Source organism: Haliotis rufescens, unplaced genomic scaffold (genome assembly GCF_023055435.1).
Source record: "Haliotis rufescens isolate VD_foot unplaced genomic scaffold, xgHalRufe1.0.p SCAF_21, whole genome shotgun sequence".
Classification (NCBI taxonomy): Eukaryota; Metazoa; Mollusca; class Gastropoda; order Lepetellida; family Haliotidae; genus Haliotis; species Haliotis rufescens.
The window spans coordinates 4,123,946-4,149,531 of record NW_025963902.1 but is presented as its reverse complement, the minus strand read 5'-3'; the positions used below and the strand labels follow the sequence as shown (position 1 = coordinate 4,149,531).

The 25,586-nt window shown below is 40.4% G+C and overlaps 1 protein-coding gene across 2 annotated transcripts in view; it reads right to left on the bottom strand.

The window, feature by feature from the left end:
* The window catches only part of LOC124133307 (cubilin-like), a 44,916-nt gene extending 29,809 nt beyond the window's left edge, over window positions 1-15,107 (bottom strand). Inside the window, exons 1-3 of one of the 2 annotated variants that reach the window (XM_046497664.2) lie at window positions 14,456-15,107; window positions 1,208-1,365; window positions 362-581 (exon numbers count right to left, since the gene is read on the bottom strand). In XM_046497664.2, the coding sequence (XP_046353620.2) occupies window positions 362-581; window positions 1,208-1,365; window positions 14,456-14,489 (412 nt within the window). In that variant the 5' untranslated portion in view covers window positions 14,490-15,107. The remainder of the gene's footprint in view (window positions 1-361; window positions 582-1,207; window positions 1,366-14,455) is intronic. The other variant, XM_048401131.1, reaches the window with a different exon arrangement.
* Between the last annotated feature and the right edge of the window lie 10,479 nt (window positions 15,108-25,586).

Here is a 25,586-nt window from a genome sequence, read left to right as displayed (position 1 = left end):
TTCGAATCCTGGTTCGGCCTTAATATGTTTTCTGGTCTGTAAGCTCCATATCCGCGCTCGTTGGTTTCACCAAAGTGGCAAATGTTTTTAGACTTTAAGACCTGTATCAGTTCGTGCTTTCCTCCCACCTCAAGCTAACACGCCGTGATATAACTAGAATACTGTTCAAAGCGGCGTTAAACCCAACTCACTCACTCCTTATTTGACACGTGTACCCTTTCGCTTATCACACTTCTTCTTCATCATTAATTTGTACTGATGAAATTTGCCAAACTTATGACAGTTACTTTTTTATATTTCTTCACTTTTGAAATCAATTTGCGAAAATATATATTTCAAATTATAGAATTTATTGACCTACCAAAAACTGTAAGATTAAAACCAGCCTTAGGGATGATAGCATCAGAATGGAACCGGATGCACACGGATGATGAGGAAGTGATGTATGGTTGAGGAATGGAGGATCCGCAATGTCTTTGACCTGTACCGCTATCGCACGTGTCGTCGTTGACGATGACGTAGTCCCATGCGCAGACCGAGTGAGGCTCCACATCAAAGGTGTTAAATGTTACTGTCATTTTCTGCAAAATCATATTTTAATAAATAAAAGCTACTAAAACTTTTCCATAATCATAAAAAATATCTACCAAAAACGGATTAAGTTGTCAAATTTGACCATGTAGTGAATACATAGTAGACTCTCTGTCAAATAGTGATTATACCAGGTGTTCGCGAAAAGTTGACCGTATCCTGCACCAGCGGCGTCAACCATCACAAAACACACACAAAGGCAGGTCAATTGATTGAACATTAAACATACAATAGAAAGTTCAAATATATAATAACGAGAATAAAATTGAGTTTGAGGGGACGAGGAGAAAAAGATCAATAAGTTCGTTTTAACAATTATTTGAAAACACATTTGATTTTTTGTTTAAAAAAGCTGTTAATATTGATATATCGCCATGACCAAGGATATAGGTCCCCAGCATATCATGCATGTCGTAAGAGGCGATAAAATGGATCGGGTGGTCAGGCTCGGTGAATTGGTTGATGTAATGTCATCGTATCCCAATTACGCAGATTGACGCTCATGACGTCAATCACTGGAATGTCTGGACCAGACTCGATAATGAACAAATATTGGTGAGTGCGGCGTTAAACAACAACCACTCATGAAGTAAAAAAAAGCTCGCTGTACACTTACGTCCGAAAGCGAAGAATATATGTTCCATAAATATTCTATATCTCTTGGGTACTTCTGTCCGGGTCCAAAATTGGGCGAGGTGATTATTGCCTGTTCACCGGCTGAGAGACTTAAGGTGGAGGTCATTGCCCGGCAGACAGGACCCAGACTGCAGATCACTGGAGCAGAAGACGTACACAAACTCATTGTAAATTATATGATTGACAGAGCCATTTAGATTTCATATCTGTACATGGTGAGGTCAGGTGAAATGGAGTTTAACGTCGCGTCCAAGATTATTGCACTTATATAGCGACGTGAATGTACGTGTGTTTGTGGGGCTGCTTGATGCCGATTTATAGTGCTAGCTCACTGAGATACCATGCCGCAGTTTAACATGAATATCCCACTCAGACACAGTATACTGACTCCGAGCCGACCAGTCCTTGTTTTAGCCCCTTAATGCCGAGCGCCAGACAGGTTAACAACAAGTACCATCTTTTAACGTCTTTTGGTATGACGTGGATCGAACCCCGGACCTTCCGCTCTCCGGGCGGACGCTCTACCACTAGACCACGGAGGCGGTCTCATCTGTGCATGGGGAATTATGAAGAACATTATAAAAATACATTACATAACAGCAAGCATATATTTTTTTTAGTTCGAACAAGTGTTTGGAATAATATTATATTAATATCGATAAGCATAGTGTTCCCAAGTCAAAAGCATTGTAAACAACATGTGTTAATGATTCTCGACATATCGGTGTTCTTATTAACAAATTTCAGCAATGGCCCGAAATCCATCCAAACACAACATAAAGACTTAGTGATCTTTCAAGCCGTTGAAAGGCATTTAGAAGTGATACACATAAGGAAGAGAATCTATGGATGTCAACTTCTTTATTATGAGGATCACAACGTTTCGGAGTACAGTAAACTACGGTTATGAACTCAGAGGGACCAGTAATTTTAGTTCGTTATTACCGTACTTCGTTATAAACACATATGCAGCATATATTCAACAAATGGCCGGGACAAAAGAAAATAGTTCGTTATATCCGCCAGTTCGTTATAAGCGTGTTCGTTATAACCGTAGTTTACTGTATATGTTTACTCCTTACTCCTTCAGCTGATGAAGGAGTAAGCATATACTCCGAAACGTTGAGTTTCATAATAAAGAAATTGACATCCATAAATTCTCGACCTACGGTGTTCTTTAACTTCTTTTGAGTAGTATAGTTACTTCTTTAAAATAGGTCATTAATATAGTGACACCTCGTCAGCACGGGCTCGATCGACATAATCCCTATTTGCGCTATTGTGTAACATTGACATTCCGCCTATCTCGAACTACCGATAACTCGACATGTTTTGCGTTTCAATATCAGTTTCAGTATATATCGAATCTCTACAAGTGTCACACATGACATACTGCTACGCCGTCACGTGACAATACCCACAGATGACGTCACAATAAATAAACAAGTACCGCCTGTCTGTCGGATAACCTATATATTTAAAGTAAAATAAGCACATTCGAAGACCTATAATGTTTCATTTCCAATTTGAAGTAATAAGTAGTATATACATTTCCTGTGATGTTCGTAAGGTAGGATTAAATGAATAGCCTACTTTGTCCCAGGTGGCGGCCATAGAACCACAATACCAGAGAGAGCTGGGGCGACTTGAGATGCGATTTCATGATAAGTAGTTTTAAATTGTTTTGCACTGGGATGTGCGTTGATGTAGAGCACTGTTCAGTATGTGAGAAAAACATGAATAGGCTGTTTTTTCATATTGCCGTCACACGTGCGTGAACTGCACGTGCCTATGTTGAAGAAATGCATAAATGTTCATAGTGATTATTACAGAGTGAGTTAAACAGGAGTATATGATCATAATAACAATTATTACAGAATGAAAGAAACGGCAGTATATAATTTTGACAACAATAAAGTCATATGGAATGGGTCTCTTTTTCAATGAACAGCCTTTTGCATGTGGTTCCGGAATAATGAGTGGCTCCATGCTTTATAATAATATATCTCTACCAAGCGCGCGCGTGCGTGCGTGCGTGCGTGCGTGCGTGCGTGTTTAATATCCTGATTCAGCTCTAAACGGGACATGTAGGGGAGTGGGTTGGGTTTAAGGCCTCATATTACAGTTATATTACGATGTGCACGATTGTTGTGGGGGCAAAGTCCGATGTGAAGCAGGTCTCAGATGTTTACCACCTCTGTGCAATCCACGAGCACGGGTGTGGTGCCGACAAACCTAGAAACATAAACATAATCGGGATTCAAACCCACGGTCATGGATCAATGGCACTCTCATGGTGTGCAACTCTGCACAGCATATTGCGGCGCCTTAGATGACTTGGCTACGCGTGTCTTCTCGCCCTCTCTCCCCGCCCCTCTCTCTCTCTCTCTCTGTCTGTCTGTCTCTCTCTCTCCCACTCACTCACTCACTCACTCTCTCTGTGTGCCTCTCTCGCCTTCTCTCTCTATCAAAACGCGAATCATTCGTCGGATACCCGCTGGCAAGAACAGACTTAGCCGCTGAAATTCTATGACGTATCCCTTCAGATTTCATGTTTTATTTGTTCTATAATTGTGACAAGTCCATCTGGGGCCAGGGGTAAGTGGTTGGAGAATTTACTGAAAGTACGTTTTTTCTTTTGTTCATACTAAAATATAAATACTCTGTCTCTCTCTGTGTGTCTCTGTCTCTCTCTCTCTCTCTCTCTCTCTCACACACACACACACACATACACACACAGCTGTTGATCTGTTGGAGAGGAAGGAGACTTTTTAAAGGGACACATGGCGGATATGGAATTACACAACGCGCCTCGCATATTTCAAGGTCCGGGGCCTGACGCAAAGCCCCGATATCCTGCGAGGCTCTGATGGCAGACGTGTCAGAACAACGGGGAACAGGATCTGTATGTCACAATCACGTGAACAAATAGTCACTCTTTTCGTAATATGAACCCTCAGTTATCTCGCGAGATCAGGACCATCTCGAAAAGTGTGATGCTCTACATATATATGGAGACATTGTATGCCTGCATCTAAACCTTATAGTGTTTACCGCCGCACTCAGCTATATTTCAGCTATATTTGAGTGAGGACTAGTCAAACCAATGATTGTTATTATGAGCAACGGCCAACACAACTGGGATACGATAACTCACCCGGACTCCTCACTGGCCCAGACCCCTGGGTCATCACTTTTATTGGACAAAATGTTTGATACTTAGCATTATTATTATGCTCCGTTAAATTTGTACAAGAAAACATTCTTATCTCGAAGCCCTGGGAACCATCGATTATTTTTCGAGGTGTGTCCGTCGTTCGATACAAACGGAATAACGCTATCAGAACGTAAAAACGATTACGGTTTAATTTGGGCTAAAAAGTTACATCGTCTTCAGCAATGTTTCGAGATAAAGAGGTGCAAGGTTTCTCTGTTGTATTCGAGAGGTCAGAATGTTTTCGAACTGTCTCACTGCGCACTGTTGATGCTCAATCCTCGTACGGTAAACTACGTTTATAACGAACACGCTTATAACGAACATACGGATATAACGAAATGTGTTTGCATATCTGAAATTAAACGGTGCCATTTTTTGCATGGTTGGGTAAGATCTTTATAAAATAGGTTTAGTTTCATTTTTTTATCAAATTAAACATTTCAAATAGAGCAACTCGTGCGTTAAGTGTCATCGGATCGTGATAACCAATACAGGGATAGCATGATGTTCATATCCTGTTAATTGTTCTGTACATATATAGAGTTTCAATTTCTTGGCAGTCAGCCATACATCGTGACGAAGAGGTCATGGAACGTTTACGATTACCTTTTACAAGGAATTAAATATTTTAAGAAAACAGTTTTTTTCTCAGCTGTGCCTGATATATATTTCATATTACGCAATAGTTCACAGGACATCACAATACCCCAGACAGAATAATAGACATGGTACGACATACTATCAGATTGTTGTGCGGAGCGGGAGAGATTCTTTGCTCGACAATACCTGGTCTGCATGACCACGAAACAGGCTTGGATTAACACACCTGTATAATCAATGGCTGTGGTGTAAGATCAGGGATGACCTGTAATCGCGCACCAGTAATCCTTGAGACGCGATTAAAATTCATGAGAACCAGGATTTCTTGTCCCTTGAGTATAAGGCTTAAGCTTGTTGTATTTTAGAAACTGTAACTATGTTCCTACTTCGTGGCACATTTGAGAGTTCATTTGCTGTTAAATATGAGTATCTGGTGGTCACAATGGCTAATACACTACCCCGACGGTATAGGTAATTGCTCTTGGCATCAACCACTGGTTTGCCTGACAGAGACGTCCTTAGTTACCAGCCGTCGTAATATCTTTCCATTATAGTCTGGAATGTAATTTAAGGTACCGACGTTTACTACAATATCTGAAAAACTATCGGACCTACTCCAGTCAAAATTGGTATGAGATTATTAAACAGTCATACATAACTGGATATTACATTTAAAGACAATCGGTGCATGAATAAAAAATCTGTCTATTTAGCTATCACTATATTTTATCAACAACCAGACCTGTTCGTCACGGGTGGAACAAGCATCATTGAAACAGCCATCTACATAATGCTACCCCTGCGTCACAGGGCCATATGACACAGTTGAACCAATCAACTCAACTCGACAGGGTGCACGGGAATCACGCACGTTGAGACGCCCAACGCTAACACCGTATTCGTGCGTACGTGATTCCCGTGCAACCTTTCGAGTTAAGGTGATTGGTTCAACTGTGTCATATGGTCCTGTAGTAAACGTCGCTACCTTAAATTACCTTCCAGACTATAGATGCTGTATTTCTGACAATACACTTAATACATATTGGGGTATTTATTGCACATGAAATATCCTTCGCTCAGGTGCAATAAATTCCCAAATATGTATGAAGTGACTGTTGTCCGAAATACAGCATCTTTATCACGACGACCGGTACCTCAGAAAGTCTGTGATACCAAGAGCTATGATATGTAGATCATTTATATTAATGAGACAAATAGGAAATTGTTATGTTAGAAATGAAACGTGCCAAATAATAAAATGTATCAAAAAGATTTATTTTCGAGGTTTTTGACACATTGTACTAATATTTGAACCTCAGCAAGTCCTTTTCCTGTCATGGAAGTGCTCACAGTTGGAAATAGAATTTCGAAAAGTCAGTCTATAAACACACTGAAGTCATGCATCTCTAATTAAACATATCAGAAGATATAGTGACAAAACCCTTCCATAAGCATAAGATATCTGCCATGCCCCACCTCACAAACACATGCAAAGGCATGTCAAGTTTTCTTGGACATTTCTATCATTAATATGTACTGAAACTTAGGTCAGATCTTGTCCTACAATTGTATGGGAATTGTTTAAACAGCATTCATCCTATTTCTAAGCACCCTCAGCAACTTCACAGGGAATCTAGACCACATAGCTTTATTGTAAAAGTGTGACATTTTAATGATATATTTTGATATATGAAACCCAATTCATCACACGCAGATCCTCGCTGTCTCCCAGAACGTTTTGTGCCTCGCCTCAAGCTATGCCTAAGAAATCGGGGTATTTAGTAAATATCAGCCGCAAAACCCTTTCCATAATCAGAAAGTTCTGCCACCAAGCGGAACGTTTTTGTGTGAATTTGATAAACTGAACATCATTATGACATTATTAACTTAGCTATGTACGAACACTCTTTATACTCACCGCCGCCCGTCTTTCAATTCAAAGTAATGCGGTCCAGTGATTTCATTTGTGCTTAGTGCTGAATTCGAGGCTTTTTGTGAATTTTAACATATTTTTTTTCTCAACATCACCATCTTAATGTCAGGGGAGGCATATGAAAAAACGTAAACCAACTTGACCCTCTCAATCATATAGATAAAGATTTTATTGCTGCACAGTCCAGCGAGTTTTTACTGAAGTGCGTTGTCTGCTGCGGTTTCTGACCTGGTACAAAGACCTTTGTAGCTTCTTAGAAAGCATCGAATAATCATATGTGAGATCGTAAAGTAAAGTAAAAAACCTTTGCATTAATGTAAACAGCAACGCAGAGTTTCAATAAATACATCATTTTAAATAAACTGCCTGGAAAAAAAACTGTACACTTAATTTTTTTCTTTTCACTTCACTCTACTCACTACAGTATACAAGGACATTGCGACGTTGGGATGTGAGGCGTCATATGCACGTCCCCTGTTGTGAGTTTGTTTGTTTTTTAACGCCGCATTCGGCAATATTCCATCTATATGACGGCTGTCTGTAAATAATCGAATCTGGACCAGACAATCCAGTGATTGATATCATGACCATCGATCCAAGCAAATGGAATACGATGACATGCATTAACCAAGTTAGAGAGCCTGACCACCCGATCCCGTTAGTCGCCTCTTACGACAAGTATAGTCGCCTTTTACGGCAAGTATGGGTTGCTGAAGACCTATTCGGACCCTATCTCCTCGGGTCCACCTGTTGTGAAACTCATTGATATGATGCATGTAATATCGCCTATGATACCCCCATAAAATAGACAAATAATAATAATAATTTGACATAACATAACCTTAGAAATAACATACAGGTCAACAGACGAGATACCTAGACAACTGCCAAATAAGTTAAAAAGTCCAATACAATAGGCGTTTGTTCTTCACTTTAATGAAGAAGAACATTGTATTCTACTGTATAAGATTGGGATATGTCCTGGCAGATCTGGACAAAAAGATCTAAATTAGTATGTTCACTTATAGCTGCTTTTAAATCCTAAGGTTTTGGAAAAAAATAAAATTCCTCATTTTACGAGGAAGATCATTGTATCTGAAGAACTACTTGCATTCTCAGCTAGGGGTGTTTTATTGCAGACCTCATCCCTCTAGTATACAAACTCCCTGAGTGCACTGTTAGTTGCGTTTCTTTAAATGTTCAGTATATCACACTCATAAATATAAAGTGCCCGAATAGATACGTTCTCCTTTCCCAATAACACAGCAATAATAGTACCACTCTCAATTCTCACAAAGGTGTACAACAATCAACACGTCGATAAATTCCTCGATAACCCTATTGTAAACAGTCTTGTCAGGTGTGTATACATTAATACTAAACGCTGACCATCAATCATTGGGGTATGGGCGGGGCGACGTTTGGTGTAGATGTATGTTAATGGCGGTCTATAGATCATAGGTCTTGTAAGACCGGTCGAGGAGTACGAGGGGAATATATTATTTCAAGGGCAGTCCACAATCGTATTTCTAATCGCCGTGTATTCACATATGGTATTTCAATGAAAAGTGAGAGTGCGAAGCTAGATAACACTATATGCAACATGAACTTAAAAAAATTATGTCCGATACAATTCCATATTTTGATTTGTATCATATGTTCCCGAGTTTTTTCAGGTGAACAATTGACTTGCCTCTGCATGTGTTTTGGACAGGTGCTACATGTGACTCAGGATACATGCATCTTCTCGCGAACACCTGGAATCGTCACTATTTGATAGTTATTCGTAAACACATGTTTTTGATATAGTCGGAATCGTAGCAGAGCTTTTATGAATGCAGTCACAAATAAGATGCACACCACAAGTACACTCTCCTGTAAAATAGAATAAATTTGAAATCACAGTATAGGTAGAGATCTCAACAATTCCGCAGAGGTCTCCGAAGATCGTCATACGATTCTTGCTCAAAGTTGTTTGATCAGGGCTACACCATTCAAGGCCTTGATAAAGCTTTTAAGGCAATTCCCTATTTCTACTTGTACCATATTAACATTCCTATTCTAGCACAAGAAATATCAAGTCAAATAAACCAGCTTGGGAATAATAAATCCCCTGGGCCTGATGGTATTGCTGCTGAATTTTTAAAGTCTTCAGAGAAACAAATTACACCAATTTTAGTTATTACATTTAACAAAATCTTTGAGAGTGGTAACTTTCCAGATGTGTGGGGGAAAAGTATCATCTGTCCTCTGTTCAAGTCTGGTGATATGAATGATGCCAACAATTATAGAGGCATATCACTCATTGATACCATATGCAAAGTATTTACATCTATTCTTAATGCTAGACTACAGAGGTGGTGTGAAGATAACAATATCATTGACGAATCTCAAGCTGGATTTAGACCCAACTATTCCACGACAGATCATATATTTTCACTACAGGCCATTATCCAAAAGTATGCATGGAAAAAGAAAGGAAGGTTCTACTGCTTATTTGTAGATTTCTCAAAAGCTTTTGATAATGTTGATCACAATATGTTGTTACAGAGTTTGGCTGATATTGGTGCCTGCGGAAAGTTTTTGTCTATTATTACATCAATGTACAATAAACTGTGTGCCTGTGTTAGAACACCTACTGGGTTATCCAAATACTTTAAGTGTAATATAGGTATCCGTCAAGGATGCATCCTCAGCCCTCAGATGTTTTTAATATTCATAAATAAACTTGTAAATTTTATGGAAAATTATGGAGGACAAACTGTCTTTATTACTAAAGACTGCCCAGCAATATATGCACTTATGTTTGCTGATGACGTGTCATCTATTGCTGATACACCTTTAAATTTACAAAAGAAGATCAATGCCTTGGAACATTTTTGCAATACCACAGGCATGAAGGTAAACTTGTAAGAAAACTAAAGTTATGGCATTCAGAAATGGCGGATCCCTTAGACATGATGAAAAATGGAAATTTAATAGTGTATATATTGAAACCGTGTCGTTTTATAGATATTTGGGTATTGTGTTCACGCCCAAGCTTGTTTGGACTAAGGCACTAAATACTCTTGCTGCACAGAGTAACAAGGCCATTATGACATTATATAGATATCAAAAGAAAGTTGGTAATATACCCTGTCAAGATATATTTAAGATATTTGATGCTATGATTGTGCCTATTGTCTGTTAAGGCGCAGAAATATGGGGCATCTCATATTGTAAAATTATTGAAGATGTACAGAACAAAATGTGTAAATGGTTTCTAAATACAGGTAAACAACAAACAATGCAATGGTTTTAGGAGAGTGCGGAAGAGCCCCTCTCCAACTTGTGTATACCACAAGGGCCATCAAGTATTGGTGCAGGCTACTGCGTTTGGACGAGCGCAGACTGCCTCGCCAATGTTATTTAATACTCAAATCACTGGACCATTCTGGTCGCACCACATGGGCTACTCACATTAAGAATATTTTGTTTAAATTAGGTTTTGGATATGTATGGTTAACACAAGATGTTGGCAATGTGAAGGTATTTATTCATCTTTTTAAGCAAAGATTATTTGTTAACCTTCAACAATCATGGTGTAGTTCTATCAATAGTATATCTGATACCTTTTATTATAAACATTTTAAATCCCTGTTGAATGTAGAAAAATATCTTACACTCCCCATACCAGTACATCTGAGAATATGTATGACTCGTTTCAGATGTAGCAAGTTTAAACTTGCAATTGACTTGGGGAGATACACAAATGTCCCATGCACTGAACGATTATGTAAATATTGTATAGAAAATGGTATATCTTTTATTGAAGATGAATTTCATGTTTCACTTGTATGTGAGCGTTATTCAGCCCTAAGAAATATGTATCTTAAACAGAATATCAAGTTTCAAACTGTAACATCTTTTACAGAAATTATTTCATCAGAAAACTTTGATGTTGTATATAACACATGTTTATATCTATATAAAGTCCAACGGCTAAGAGAAACTTAAATCGACTACTTCCTTGGCATGCGTAGTTCATGCAATCAACCATTGGCCTTCTTACTGAATAAACTGTCTGTCTGTCTGTCTGACTGCCATATGTTGCCGTGTTCGTGCGTGTGAACACTTGAATTGCCTTTACATGTGTTTGTCCGGACTAGTACAAGCACACACACACATGTGACGTGTGACAAGCATAGTCGCCTTTTCCGGCAAGCATGGGTTGCTGAAGGCCTATTCTACCCCGGATCGTCACGGGTCTCGGTAGTGTGATGTGAGCGGCGACATATTGTGTAGGTCTGGATCACTAGGATGTCACACCCTGTGATATATCCCTGAGGTATTATTGGATCTCATAAAACATCCCCTTCTTCACGCCTCTAATTCCTTGTAGCGACAATGTTTGTGTTGAACAAACTATGGCGATCGAGAAGGGACATCGCTTTATCGATTTCAACTACTGTCGCGAAATTGCAAAAGAGGGATAACACTTGACGAGAAAGCGATAGTTTCTCGCGCAAGCAACAATATTGCTTTCACGCATCGTGCCATCTCTTTTCGTCTCGTGCTATCGCTTTCTAGCCTCGTGTTATCACTTTCTCGCATTCTCGCAGCCGTAATTGAAATCGATGAAGCAATGTCCCCTCTCGGCCACCATACAAAACACATGCAAACAGAGCGTGTTCCAAGCTTGGGGACATTGTCGTCCATCGAAGCTTTCGCTCGTCAGATACGTTTTGAAACAACTCATTGTAAGATCAGTGGTATCTGACAGACATTCGTGCAGTAATCTCTAAATCTTTCGGCTAATATTCCCGTGAATATCCGGGGTAGAATAGGTCTTCAGCAACCCACGCTTGCCGTAAAAGGCGACTATGCTTGTCGTAAGAGGCGACAAACGGGATCGGGTGGTCAGGCTCGCTGACCTGTGAAAGAGCATTTGTTCCCAACCGAGTGTTGTTGAGAAAGAGGTGAATGCAAACGTTGGTCATTTGTGTATTATTTTTGATGACGACTTACATTTCAGATTTGACTGATAGCTATATAATATAGTAAAAATATAAACAATAATCTCGAAAGGTTGTGATATGCTCGTTCAATGATATACAAAGTGTACTACAAACTGAGTCATGAGAGCTATGCTATACATGTCCTGGATTGCAGTACTCGAGCATTGCATGGTGGCGTTGTTTTGTCTTGATGAGTGTAAGCGACCAAACCCTAATGCCATTTATACAGGCGACAAAACCCCTTTCCATAATCATGAGAAATGTCTACTTAAAGGTACATTGTACGATTCCGACTATGTCTTTAGCATGTGTTTAAATCACTATCAAATAGCCATGACACCAGGTGTTAGCGAAGAGTGAGTGAGTTGGGTTTAACGCCGTTTCTAACAGTATTCCAGTTATATCGCGGCGTGTGAGCTTAATGCTGGAGGAAAGCCCGAAGTGATGCAGGTCTCAGACGTTTACCGCTTCGGTGAAACCCACGAGCACGGGTATGGTGCTGACAAACCTAGAAACATAATCGGGGCGATCCATGACTCGAACCCATAATCCTAGGTTTCATAGCGAATCGTGGCGCCTTAGACGACTGGGCCACTCGTGGCCCCTGTTAACGAAGAGGTGAACAGTCATGTGAGAATAGGTGAACAGTCATGTGAGAAGAGGTGAGAACATCTGCGAATGCATTACCTGAACAATACGACGTGTGTAATCTCACATAACAACAAATAAGCTTTATTTTTCAAAAATTAAAAATGAACTTCGTGAAGACGATAATTATGATTTCTTTCCACAGAAAATTATTTCGAAAGTACCATAGATTTCAATATTTCGAACAGAAGGGACACAAGGTTTGTGAATATACGGGTAAGCGGGTGGTTTGACCGTGTTTAAGACCTAAATCTCGAATTAAATGCATTTCTTTCGCAAACTGATACAGTCCCGTGGTACATTAACTTATTGTTATGACATGGTAGAAATGTAAACAGTGACAACAGTGTCGCCTTGACGATGCACTTCTAATTGAATCCGCACGGCTAAAGCCCCAGTTGAGCCCCCTTTACGCTATCAAAAACGTTGACAAAAAACTTGGTCAAAGTCCATTTTGACCAAGTTTCGATAGTGTAAAATGCTGTCAAAAAACTTTGACAAAGTTTTTGACGGACTTTGATGGAATATAAACCGATCCTTTTTCTCGTCAAACTTTGATCAAAGTTTGATGACGTTCATTTATTTTAGCCAATCAGAATGCAAGAAACATTTACCCCTTTTCAACCGGAAGTGCATACAGTCAAAATGAGCTAAGTATTTCGGACTGACGAGATCTTGGAAGAATTAATTGATTTGGTTAAAGAAAGAGCAGTCATTCTCGGGACCAAACATGCCTTTGCCTACCCCGACGCCGCCTTCTCAACATGGCAATAAACAAAATATTCATAACAACAGCAAAACGTTCTTCGTCGGTAGCATCCATCTTGGCAAGATAATTCCCACCAAATTTTGACGGCCTGTCAAAAACTTTGATGAGTGTAAACAGCCTAACTTGGACCAGGAAAACTTAAAACTCTATAACGAATCATTATCACAGAATTATTTCACATGCATAAATGTAAATATTGCCAACAATAATTGTCATGGAAAGCACAGCCAGGATCAGATTATCGATGTTTGACTTAAAACACACTGTAAGTCATGTTTTAGGGTGTTGGTATCTCTTTGGTGAGACATCCAGGTAGACTGAAGGAGACCGTCAGTCACACATCATAGTACAGTGATGGTATTAGGTTTCATTTTGGGAATTACATATTTTTTTCAGACATATAGAAATGAACATTTTATTGAATGACGAAATACTTCATGAAAGCACCAGTAATTTAGGCTTATTCATGTTCGTACTTCGTTCATAGAGGAATTGCGATATCAAAGACCACACTGCCTAGAGAACACTGATGCAGCTTTTCCACATGGACACAAAAGACAAATGTATTTAATATTATATATATCAATAATATATGAATTTTACATTAAACAGGAAGACTTCTATTCAAATACTCGTAAATAGCACTATTTATTATGAGATTAAAATTATTTGTTGGTAATAGTTGATAGATTTTGCTTGTGGGATACATGTTTGTTTGTTTATTTGTTGTTTAACGCCGCACTCAGCAATATTCCAGCTGTATGACGGCGGTCTGTAAATAATCAAGTCTGGACCAGACAATCCAGTGATTGACATCATGAGCATCGATCCACGCAATTGGGATACGATGGATACATGTAGTAGCACTTGGGATGTACAGTACTGTATATTTTATTGTGAGAAAAGGAACGTGGTAAAGATAATAGGGATGCATAAAAATCATCACGAATCACATGCAATGATAACACCAGGTGTTAGTTGGTGTGACAATCCCGGGGTATCGAGGTTTGACTTAATACACACTGTAATAACATAATAATGTCGTAATAATGGTGTGTACTCACCGAGTAGCAGTACTCGTGGTATTATTCCCTCCATGGTGTTCTCCTCCCCCGGGCATTATACACAGGGGGTCGTGGAAATCCTTTTGTGGGACACGGGCAGTTTTAGTCCGAATCAACAGCGCCTGTCAGTCCACGCGCTCGGGAGTCGACATCTGTACCTGATTCCATGAACCGGACGTTATTAACCAGTCAATGCCTACAGTCTCCTAGAACGGTGACTAGTCACAACCACACACAGATAGCTGAACGGGTGACGGTCACGCCCCGCTATAAGCAGCAGGCCAGGAACTGTGAACTGGTTAATACGTTACCAGAACAATCTGACGACTGTGGTCTCTTATTGAGGGAAATGATAAGCTTGGTCCTCGGCCACAGGTTGGTCTTGCAATGTTTGGATCCGATACGCTTGACCTGTCTGTTGGTTTCACATGTGCCCATGCACTGCTTCAGTAGACAGACATTGACTGATGCAAAGTCACTCTCGGTATTGACGTCGCGACAACTGTCGTATGGTGTCAGGCAGGGAGTAGGTATTATGCTGGTAGTGGCACGCATGTGTCAGTAAGGTTAACCAGAAAGGTCGTACATTATCTTGGCTTCGTGTGAGTCTTTCAACAGTGAAAAAATGGTGGTGTCTCAATAGTGCACTTTTAAACTGTTATATATCGGACCCGTGGGTAGTTTATTTCCGTACAGTTGAACTCAAGCATACTGGTTTCCTATTCAACTGCCTGCCTGATAGTAGACTGTCGTCCAGTCAGTCCCGTACAGTTCACTCGAGTATCTCCTGTAAATGACACTTAAATAATGCGGCTTCGGATACAGTAGGTCCCGTACATCACTCGAGTGTCTCCTGTAGAGGCAACTTACATTATGCAGTCAGTTTACACACTGACACATACTTCACTCACTGACTCACACTTCACTCACTGACTCACACTTCACTCACTGACTCACACTTCACACAGTGACTCACACTTCACTGGCTGACTCATATTTCACTCTGGCACATACTACACTCACTGACTCACAGTTCACTCACTGACTCACAGTTCACTCACTGACTCACACTTTACTCACTGTCCTCTAACTCACACTTCACACTCTGACTCACACTTCACTGGCTGACTCATATTTCACTCTGGCACATACTACACTCACTGTCTCACAGTTCACTCACTGACTCACAATTCACTCACTGACTCACAGTTCACTCACTGACACACTTTACTCACTGTCCTCTAACTCACACTTCACACTCTGACTCACACTTCACTGGCTGACTCATATTTCACTCTGGCACATACTACACTCACTGTCTCACAGTTCACTCACTGACTCACAGTGCACGCACTGACTCACACTTTACTCATTGTCCTCTAACTCACACTTCACACTCTGACTCACACTTCACTGGCTGACTCATATTTCACTCTGGCACATACTACACTCACTGTCTCACACTTCACTCACTGACTCACAGTTCACACACTGACTCACACTTCTCTCACTGACTCACACTTCACACACTGACTCACCCTTCACACACTGACTCACACTTCACACACTGACTCACACTTCACTCACTGACTCACACTTCACACACTGTCTCACACTTCACACACTGACTCACACTTCACACACTGACTCACACTTCCCTCACTGACTCACACTTCACACACTGACTCACACTTTACTCACTGACTCACACTTCACACACTGACTCACACTTGACTAACTGACTCACACTTCACACACTGACTCACACTTCACTGGCTGACTCATATTTCACTCTGGCACATACTACACTCACTGTCTCACACTTCACTCACTGACTCACAGTTCACACACTGACTCACACTTCTCTCACTGACTCACACTTCACACACTGACTCACCCTTCACACACTGACTCACCCTTCACACACTGACTCACACTTCACTCACTGACTCACACTTCACACACTGTCTCACACTTCACACACTGACTCACACTTCACACACTGACTCACACTTTACTCACTGACTCACACTTCACACACTGACTCACACTTTACTCACTGACTCACACTTCACACACTGACTCACACTTGACTAACTGACTCACACTTCACACACTGACTCACACTTCACACACTGACTCACACTTCACTCACTGACTCACACTTCACACACTGACTCACACTTCACACACTGACTCAAACTTCACACACTGACTCACACTTCACTCACTGACTCACACTTCACACAGTGACTCACACTTCACTCACTGACTCACACTTCACTCACTGACTATAACTTCACCCTCTGAATCACACTTTACTTACTGACTAACAGTTCACACACTGACTCACACTTTACTCACTGACTCACAGTTCACACACTGACTCACACTTTACTCACTGACTCACACTTCACACACTTTACTCACTGTCCTCTGACACACACTTCACTCACTGACTCACACTTTACTCTCTGACTCACACTTTACCCACTGAATCACAGTTCACACACTGTCCGCTGACTCACACTTCACTCACTGTCCTCTGACACTCACTTCACTGACTGACTCACACCTCACTCGCTCACTCACACTTCACTCACTGACTCACACTTTACTCACTGACTCACACTTCACTCATTGACTCACATTTCACTCACTGACTCACACTTCACTCACTGACTCACACTTCACTCATTAACTCACACTTTACTCACTGACTCATACTTCACTCACTGACTCACACTTCACTCACTGACTCACACTTCACTCACTGACTCACACTTCACTCATTGACTCACACTTTACCTAAAGAACTGTCTGAGACATGTCATTGGTTTCAAGACCGGGTTAACACGTCATCGCCCATTGTTCACAGAGGTTAAGCAGGAAAATAATAACGGTCTCTGATTGAAATATCCGGTCTGTTTTAAACAACACAACCGAAAAAAACACAACAAGTAACAGACCAGTGAGTTGAAGTTTCCGTCTCAGAAAACATAATTCCATTTCTTGTATCAAAAAGTAGTTCCTTGTCGTTTAGAGACTTACGCTGACTGGAGTTCACGGCCGTGCAACGCTATCCCGTAATCATAGCTGTACCTTCATCTTTCTTTCAAATGCACGTTTAATCAAGGATTTGGAAGCTTAGAAGCATCAAGTGATCCGCGTATTCAATTTCAGTGATCAATTCATATAATTGTCACCGCTAATTTGCCTTTTGCGTCCAATGGAATCTGTGTCGGTGATCAAAACTTGTTATTTATGGCGATGACAATTTATATTTACTAAATTCCATAAAAGCATATGTGACAGACTTAAAATTCTGGAAGTCCCTGTGAGAAATGAAGTTGTTCACACGGAAGGTTTTCTGGCAATAAGACGCACAAACTCGCCCTAATAATACAGTTACAGGTCACTACACAAATTAAATAGATCTCACTAACTCATAAAGTTGAGTGGTATTTAAGGCTTAAGACAGAACTGCGGTATTCAATGTGCAATGAGACATCGAGTCCTGAGACGATAACAGGTGAGACATTTAAGAGCTGAGTGCATAATCTTGTTGCATTAAGCAAGTGGATGGCTGTTATAGGTTCTACTACACCAAATCAGTACCAGTTTGGAGAGTGCGGTTTTCGTAGGGAGCCTTCAGTGCAGATCGAGAGATATCTGCAGGCTGTGATTGGAGGATATTCTGTAAGATTTTTATGTCTTTCAAATGTACATCCATCCAGTTATTAAAACTGACCATGTTTTTCTATATTTGGTACTGTCTTTTTCAACATGATGACTTCTGCTGAATGTGACCACAGCTATTTTCAAGTAGGTGACATTTGGTGCGAAACTGGGGGTGGTGTGTTTAGCTTCTGGTACTCGGAAAAGGAGCTGACTAAGCTAGTCATTTTTATTTTTTTATTGCTGCTCTAAGGCCAAACTGTGCACACACGTACAGGTAATAGCTGTTGAATGCTTAGTTATTTTAAAAAAAATCATAACGTTACTATAGAAGTCTATGGGAAAACATTTGGTTGTGTGTAACCTGTATAGTCGGTCAGTGAGCAACATGCATGGACGACGGTGACGCAGGGAGTGGATGTAGTACGTTCTACACCATGGTGTCATTGTGTCAATGTTAGAACTGTCAGTGTGACTCAAGTGGAAAATGACTTTTGTGTGTACGTGGTTGAGGGAACGAGCGAGGTCAAGCGGCGCGTTTGGCAATACAGGTTGGGGGATGGGTCAGGTACGGGGGAATGTTGCTACAACACTGGGATTCACACATTAAAAGTTCAAAAGGTAGTTACTATAAATTGTTCAAAGATCTACCGTCGTTTGAAAAATACCTCCTGCTACCTGATTATTTCTCTCGACTTATTATGTCATTTCGGACATCGAATCATTATTTACCTGTGGAGACATGCCGCTGGAAAAATATACCCAGAATCAATAGAAATTGTAACCTATATAGCTCACCTGCGATAGCCGACGAGTTTCATTTATATTTATTTAAATGCTCCTTTTTTGATACCATGAGATCACATTATATTCCAATTTATTTTTGTAAATGGCCGAATCTCGCAAGGTTCAAAGTTTTGTTTACCTCAAATAATTGCTTAATCGTGAAAAATATCTCCAGATTTATAAGAATTATTAATAAAGATGAGTACAACACTATAATCTACAACTTACCAAGTGATCACTACAATTTATTGTTTATGTTATAACTTTATTTGTATTGTTCCTGTACCACCTATGGTGGTTTGTTGAAATAAAATATTGATTGATTGATGGGGTCCCATTTGGATCCAATATATGTTAGATCATGATCTAAGTTGCGAAAAAGAATGTATACACTTGAAAATTGGAGAAGAGAAAAAAAATACGATCGTTATTGAAACGTTTCAAGGTTGAAACAAAACACCGAAATACTGCAAACTTAAGCTCCAATATAGGGGTTAACACATCCGGTAGTGATTACAGCTTACCCACGTTTACCCGAGTGCTCAAAACAGCAGAAAGAATTTAGTCTGTAGTAAATGAACTACAAAACAAGTCTGGTCTTTGAAGGAGCCCTTTGCGCACGCCTGCGTGCATGAATTCTGTACTAAGCCTGACAATAACGCTGGAGCCTTAGTGTGTGGCTGTTCACCACTCGAATGTGACAAACACCTTCACTATACCTTCGGCACTGTCGATATGAAACGCATTCCTTTCGCTTCATCAGTTACTTAGAAAGTCACTATTTCAATGTCAACTAAACGATAATTCTGTTTCATGGGTGAAAAAGTGACAGACTATTTCTTGCAAGTTACACTATGTGATGCAAGAATCATACGTCATATAAAATTTTCACCATGTTTGTTTTCTCTCTCTCTCTCTCTCTCTCTCTCTCTCTCTCTCTCTCTCTCTCTCTCTCTCTCTCTCTCTCTCGGGATTGTCGATTTACGCTTCGTTAGTTACTAATACCCCGTTCACATGCACAACATTTGTTTACAAGCAATTTTACACATATGTAACTATACATACGTTCGTATATGTAAAATTACTATGCGTTCACATGAAAAGCATCTAGATGTGTAAATAAAGTTTGTAAATTGTGTAAGGCACACATATTCGTCAGTCTGTTCACGACTTTCAACACAAAACAGGTCGTCCCACAAGTTGAATGAGAAGAGAATTACTTCACCGAAAACATGTGTTTGATTTAATTTGTACACAAAGTTTTGACTCCTTGAAACCAAAAGAAAACACCGTCCGCTCAAATCTGTGTATATGCATAAAAGTTGGCAACTGTTGACAATGTGTTTGGTGTTGACAAAAGAACAGATATTAATTAGATCATCCTCTTACGTTGACGTAAACGTTCACATTGCAACATATACACACAGTGCAAATTTACATGAACATTTGCACCTGCTCCAGACATGATGCAAATTTGCTCCTGGTGTAAATTTACACACATGAGTAATTGCGCTAACATGACAAGTATACTCGCGTATGTATTTCTACACACGTATGCACATATACACACATATGTATAGAGGCGCACGTGAACAGGGTATTAGAAACTCTATAATTCTCTTTCAGGGGTGAATACGTGACAAGGTGGAAACAAGTCGCCGAAATACTGACAAACTTAACGTCCAAAACACAACTATGATACCCGTAAAAATACATCACCATTGAATAACCATTTCTTGTTTGTTTCATTCAAGCCATCAAACATGGGTGTATACTCTCTGGTGCCACCTGTGAAGATCCGGGGTAGAATAGGTCTTCAGCAACCCATGCATGCCGTAAAAGGCGACAATGCTTGTCGCAAGAGGCGACTAACGGGATCGGGCGGTCAGGTTCGCTGACTTGGTTGATATATGTAATCGTATCTCAATTGCGTGGATTGATGCACATGATTTCAATCACTGGATTGTCTGGTTCAGACTCGATTGTTTACAGGCCGCCGTCATAGCTGTAATATTGCTGATGTCAGCGTTTAACAACCAACCAACCGACCAACCAACCATCTCTGGTTCAGTTTACTATGATTGACCTGATTAGATGCTGAAGGTGATGTCTAAAGTAGTCAAGTGGACCAAGCGTTCCCTCTTACCGACTACCCGGGTTCTACTCCCGACATGTGAGTGAATCATTATTATTGTCCGCCACCGCGATGGGCTAGGATACTTCTAAATGAGGGATGGCACCTCAAGCAATGAATTGAATCTTTTAACTTTGGTTCCATAGTTATGCCATTAAACTGGTAATGGTACAGGCATTACTGGAAACACCAAACACGGAATGTGTAAAGTTCTACTTAAAACACCACATATTAAAGATCGTATTCGAAGGAGAACTTTTTCAGACAACTCACTGCCTATAACATGCACACTATTATCGTGCTAAAAGTTCATTTTTTCTGTATTTTCATTCAGTTTCCATTCCTTTCATGTCCCGGGTTCGATTCCCCACATGGGCACTATATGTGAAACCCATTTCTGGTGTCCCCCGCTTTGATGTTGCGGGAATATTTCACTCACTCACTCACTCACTCACTCACTCACTCACTCACTCACTCACTCACTCACTCACACACTCTCTCACTCACTCACTCACTCACTCACTCACTCACTCGTTATTGTGAGCCATTTGAGCTATTTGAATTATATTCCTTTTTTGTTTTCCTTAATGGCGGTCTACTCTGTTTTCACCTTGTGATCTTTTGGTCCCCCTTCTACCCTCCCTCCAAATTGGAGGTAGTAGATTCTTGGGGGGTAATGCCTGAACTTGTCAAACCCAAATCCCCAACTTACCCACGCTTACCCATTCTTAGCCCAGCGCAAAACAGCAGAAAGAATTAAGTCTGTAGTACATGAACTACAAAACAAGTCTGGCTTTGAAAGAGCCCTTTGTCTACCACTTCGTGCATGAATTCTGTACTAAGCCTAGCAATAACGCTGTTGCCTTTAGTGTGTGGCTGTTCACCACTCGAATGTGACAAACACCTTCACTATACCTTCGGCACTGTCGATATGAAACGCATTCCTTACGCTTCATCAGTTACTTAGAAAGTCACTATTTCAATGTCAATTTAACGATAATTCTCTTTCAGAGGTGAATAAGTGACAGACTATTTCTTGCAAGTTACACTATGTGATGCAAGAATGATACGTCATATAAAATTTTCATCATGTTTTTTTTCTCTCTCTCTCTCCTTCTCTCTCTCTTTCTCTCTCCGTTTTCGCTCTCCCTCTTTCTCTCTATCCCTCTCTCTCTTTCTCTCTTCGTTTTCGCTCTCTCACTTTTTCCCTCTCTCACTTTTTCCCTCTCTCTCTTTCTCTCGCTCCTCTCCAACTTTCTCTCTCTCACTTTCTCTCTCTCCTCCTCTCTCTCCTCTCTCCCTCTTCTCTCTCTCCTCTCTCTCTCTTTCTCTCTCTCTCTCTTTTCTTTCTCTCCCCTCTCCCTCTTTCTCTCTCCCTCTCTTTCTCTCTCCGTTTTCGCTCTCCCTCTTTCTCTCTCCCTCTCTCTTCTCTCTCTCTCTCCCTCTTTCTTCACTCCCTTTCTCTCTCTCTGCTGGGTAGTAAAGACAGCGGGAACTGTAACATGATTTTGTTGTGAGGTAGTCTGTAAACTGTTTGACTGGTCACGCCTAACCTCAGAGTCAGTCACAGACGACATACCACGCCGGGTTAGCAGGTTCAGAACAGCCGCCTCATACATCGCCTATTGTTCAAGCCAGGGCATTGAGAGCAGATCTTAAGTCTCACGAGTGATAAACTTTATCTTCTTGCTTGGTCCCACTATTGATCTCTTGCTGTCCTCGACATGGCATTAGAATATGAGGCATTTGTTTGATGTCTTTTTTTATATGTTGCTTTCTGTGGGCTCATTTCAGAGACCAGTTTTTTTTATATCTGAAAGGTCAGCTATATGGTAGAATCAACCGAGCTGTTTTGTAATGTGTTGAATATGAAGGTTTTTCTTCCATCGTGGCTATTGATGGTGTTCGACAAGCATTCATACATGTAGGTGGTTTTAGTGAACCATGTACGTTCATTTACCATGGTCCTGTCACAACTTTGTCGAAGTGCTACTACAAAAGCTCTAACCACGGCCTCTTGAAACTGTCATGACCAGAAAGTTTGTTTTAGTCACTTTAAACTTGTTTTTGTATCTGTCTCCTTAATGTTTATAATATGTAACAGTGCATGGGTGACTTTAGTGAGTGGGTGGGTTGGTTTTACGCCTTTTTAGCAAGACTGCAGCAGTATCACGGCGGGGGACACCAGAAATCCGCTTCACACATTGTACTCATGTGGGAATCGAACCTGGGACTTCGGTGTGGTGAGCGAACGCTTTAACCACTGGGCTACCCAATCGCCCCGGGTGAGTGAAACGCCGATTTGAAGGTTTTTTTCATGGCTTCAACTTGATGTAGGATGGAAGCTAGAGGTGATGCAACTCCAGACGTTTTCCACGAAATAGGTAATCTGACAATTAATGCTTACCCAAGTTACACAGACACATGTCTCACTGTGGATTAAATATACTTTGATTTGGAGACTGGAAATAGCAGACCAACCGTCAAGCACTGGCCGCCCGGCTGTGTTGTGTCAAGTAATAATCACGTGAACGCGTTCCAATATGACCCCGGGGAGTAGGGTGACCTGGGGGGACATGGGGATGACTCCCACAGGCAAGTAAGTATCTTGTTTATACATTCCTCCACGAGGTATATTAACGCTATCAAGAGAAATACATTTATACGATATAACTAAATGCGTGTGATCAGGTGCGTGTCCTATTGAGAGTTATAAGATCATCCCACGCAGTTTTAATGTAAACAGTAGACTTGTAGTATCTTTGTTTACAATGGTTAATACGTGAGTGACGTGTTTGGCTGTTTATATGTGTACACTGACTGTACATGATAGCACAACATGGATAGCACCATTGGTGGGTGTATACCACTGGTGGGTGGGGTGGATTTATAACACTGGTGGGTGGGGTGTGTGTACTTCAACACGCGGGAGCGGATGGGCGGGGTGGATATAACTTGACTTAGTGGGCCTTTGTCAAAGCGTAATGACGCCAGAAATATTAAGGAGGGGGTTAAATAAGTCAGTGTAAGATAAAACCTTAAGTGTTTAAGTTTAAAGACATACATTCCAAGAAAACCCCAATGGACCGCCTCCAACCCCCCCCCCCCCAAAAAAAAATAAAATAAATAAATTAATAAAATAATAAAAAAATAAAAAATAAAATAAACAAAAAAATAAAACAACAACAGACCAACCACAAAAAGGAGAAAAAACAACTAAAAACAACTGCAGACAAACAAAACAACAAACGGAAAATTATTGTAATTGTAAAAATGTTGACTTACTTAAAGATATATTCTTTTGCCAAATGAATCCTATATGCTATAATACTATGGAGTTTGCAAGTTTCTCCAGTTAAGTGCTGATTCACATATCTCATTCTGAACCTACACTAGAGATGCTGTACCTGTTCAGGGGAAAATAATATACGTTGTGCACCGGTCTCGAGGGGCGTGAGTCGACGTACCCCCTTTATTACTTAACGTTCATAAACTAACATACAGGGCACATCAACCCATGTACCCGGAGGGACCAGTGGACAGCGAATGTTTCTTACCGCAGACCTAATTATATTGCAGGTACTTCTAATGGGTGCATATTTTAATCCGAGTCGGTAAGGATACCACAGTTAGGCATTTGTCCACCTACTTAAGAGTTATTCCCCCTAGATCTGTTTCATTCACATTCGTCACCACTCGTCCCTTTCCGTAACCTGCAAGAAGACTCGTCCCCCTATCGATGAATGTTATGTGCGAAAATACGACAAACCAATCAGAATGCGCGTTTGATTTCAAGTTGTTCATCAAAGAATCCCTCAGAAATATTTTTTGATTTTACATATGTCTTCCATCTAAAAATATACCCAAGACACAGTTAAATGTATTCAATCATACTGTATAATTCCGCATGCCCCGACGTGCTTTAAATTGCATCTATATATATAATATATGGGGAAATTTATGTGAACCATTACGCAACAAGTTGACAATTGTTTTAGGTATGCCCGTTTGCGCTAAGACCGAACTCGGTCGCAAAAATGTCCATGAGAGGGGCACGAGTCGCTATTCGGCTTGTCCCGGAATAACACGAGTTGGTCACGAATGGTTTCATTCAGTACATATCGTAAATGTTCGGAGAATGGCGTCTAACGTCATTAATTCGAGATACAAAACTTTGGCCGGTATATTGGAAATTTAACGCCATCAGTTCGGCAATTCAAGCGGGAAACACAAGAAATTTACTTTACATTTAGTAGCGTACATTGAAAAAAATAGATTTTGTCTCAGCCAATGTGAATCCAACATTTATGTGTACGGTAAGATAATGAGGATATTGACTTGAACCTGCAGTACAACAAGCTGCGTAAACCTAATCACTCCTCGTGTTTAATATATCTTTTAATGGTGATGTTTCTATCGTTTCAGGAGCATTCGTTTCGAAAACATTCAAAACAGCAATGGCAACACATGATGAATGTGCAATGGTAATGAAAGACAAGTTCCAGTTTTCTCACGACAGAGGTCGCGAACACA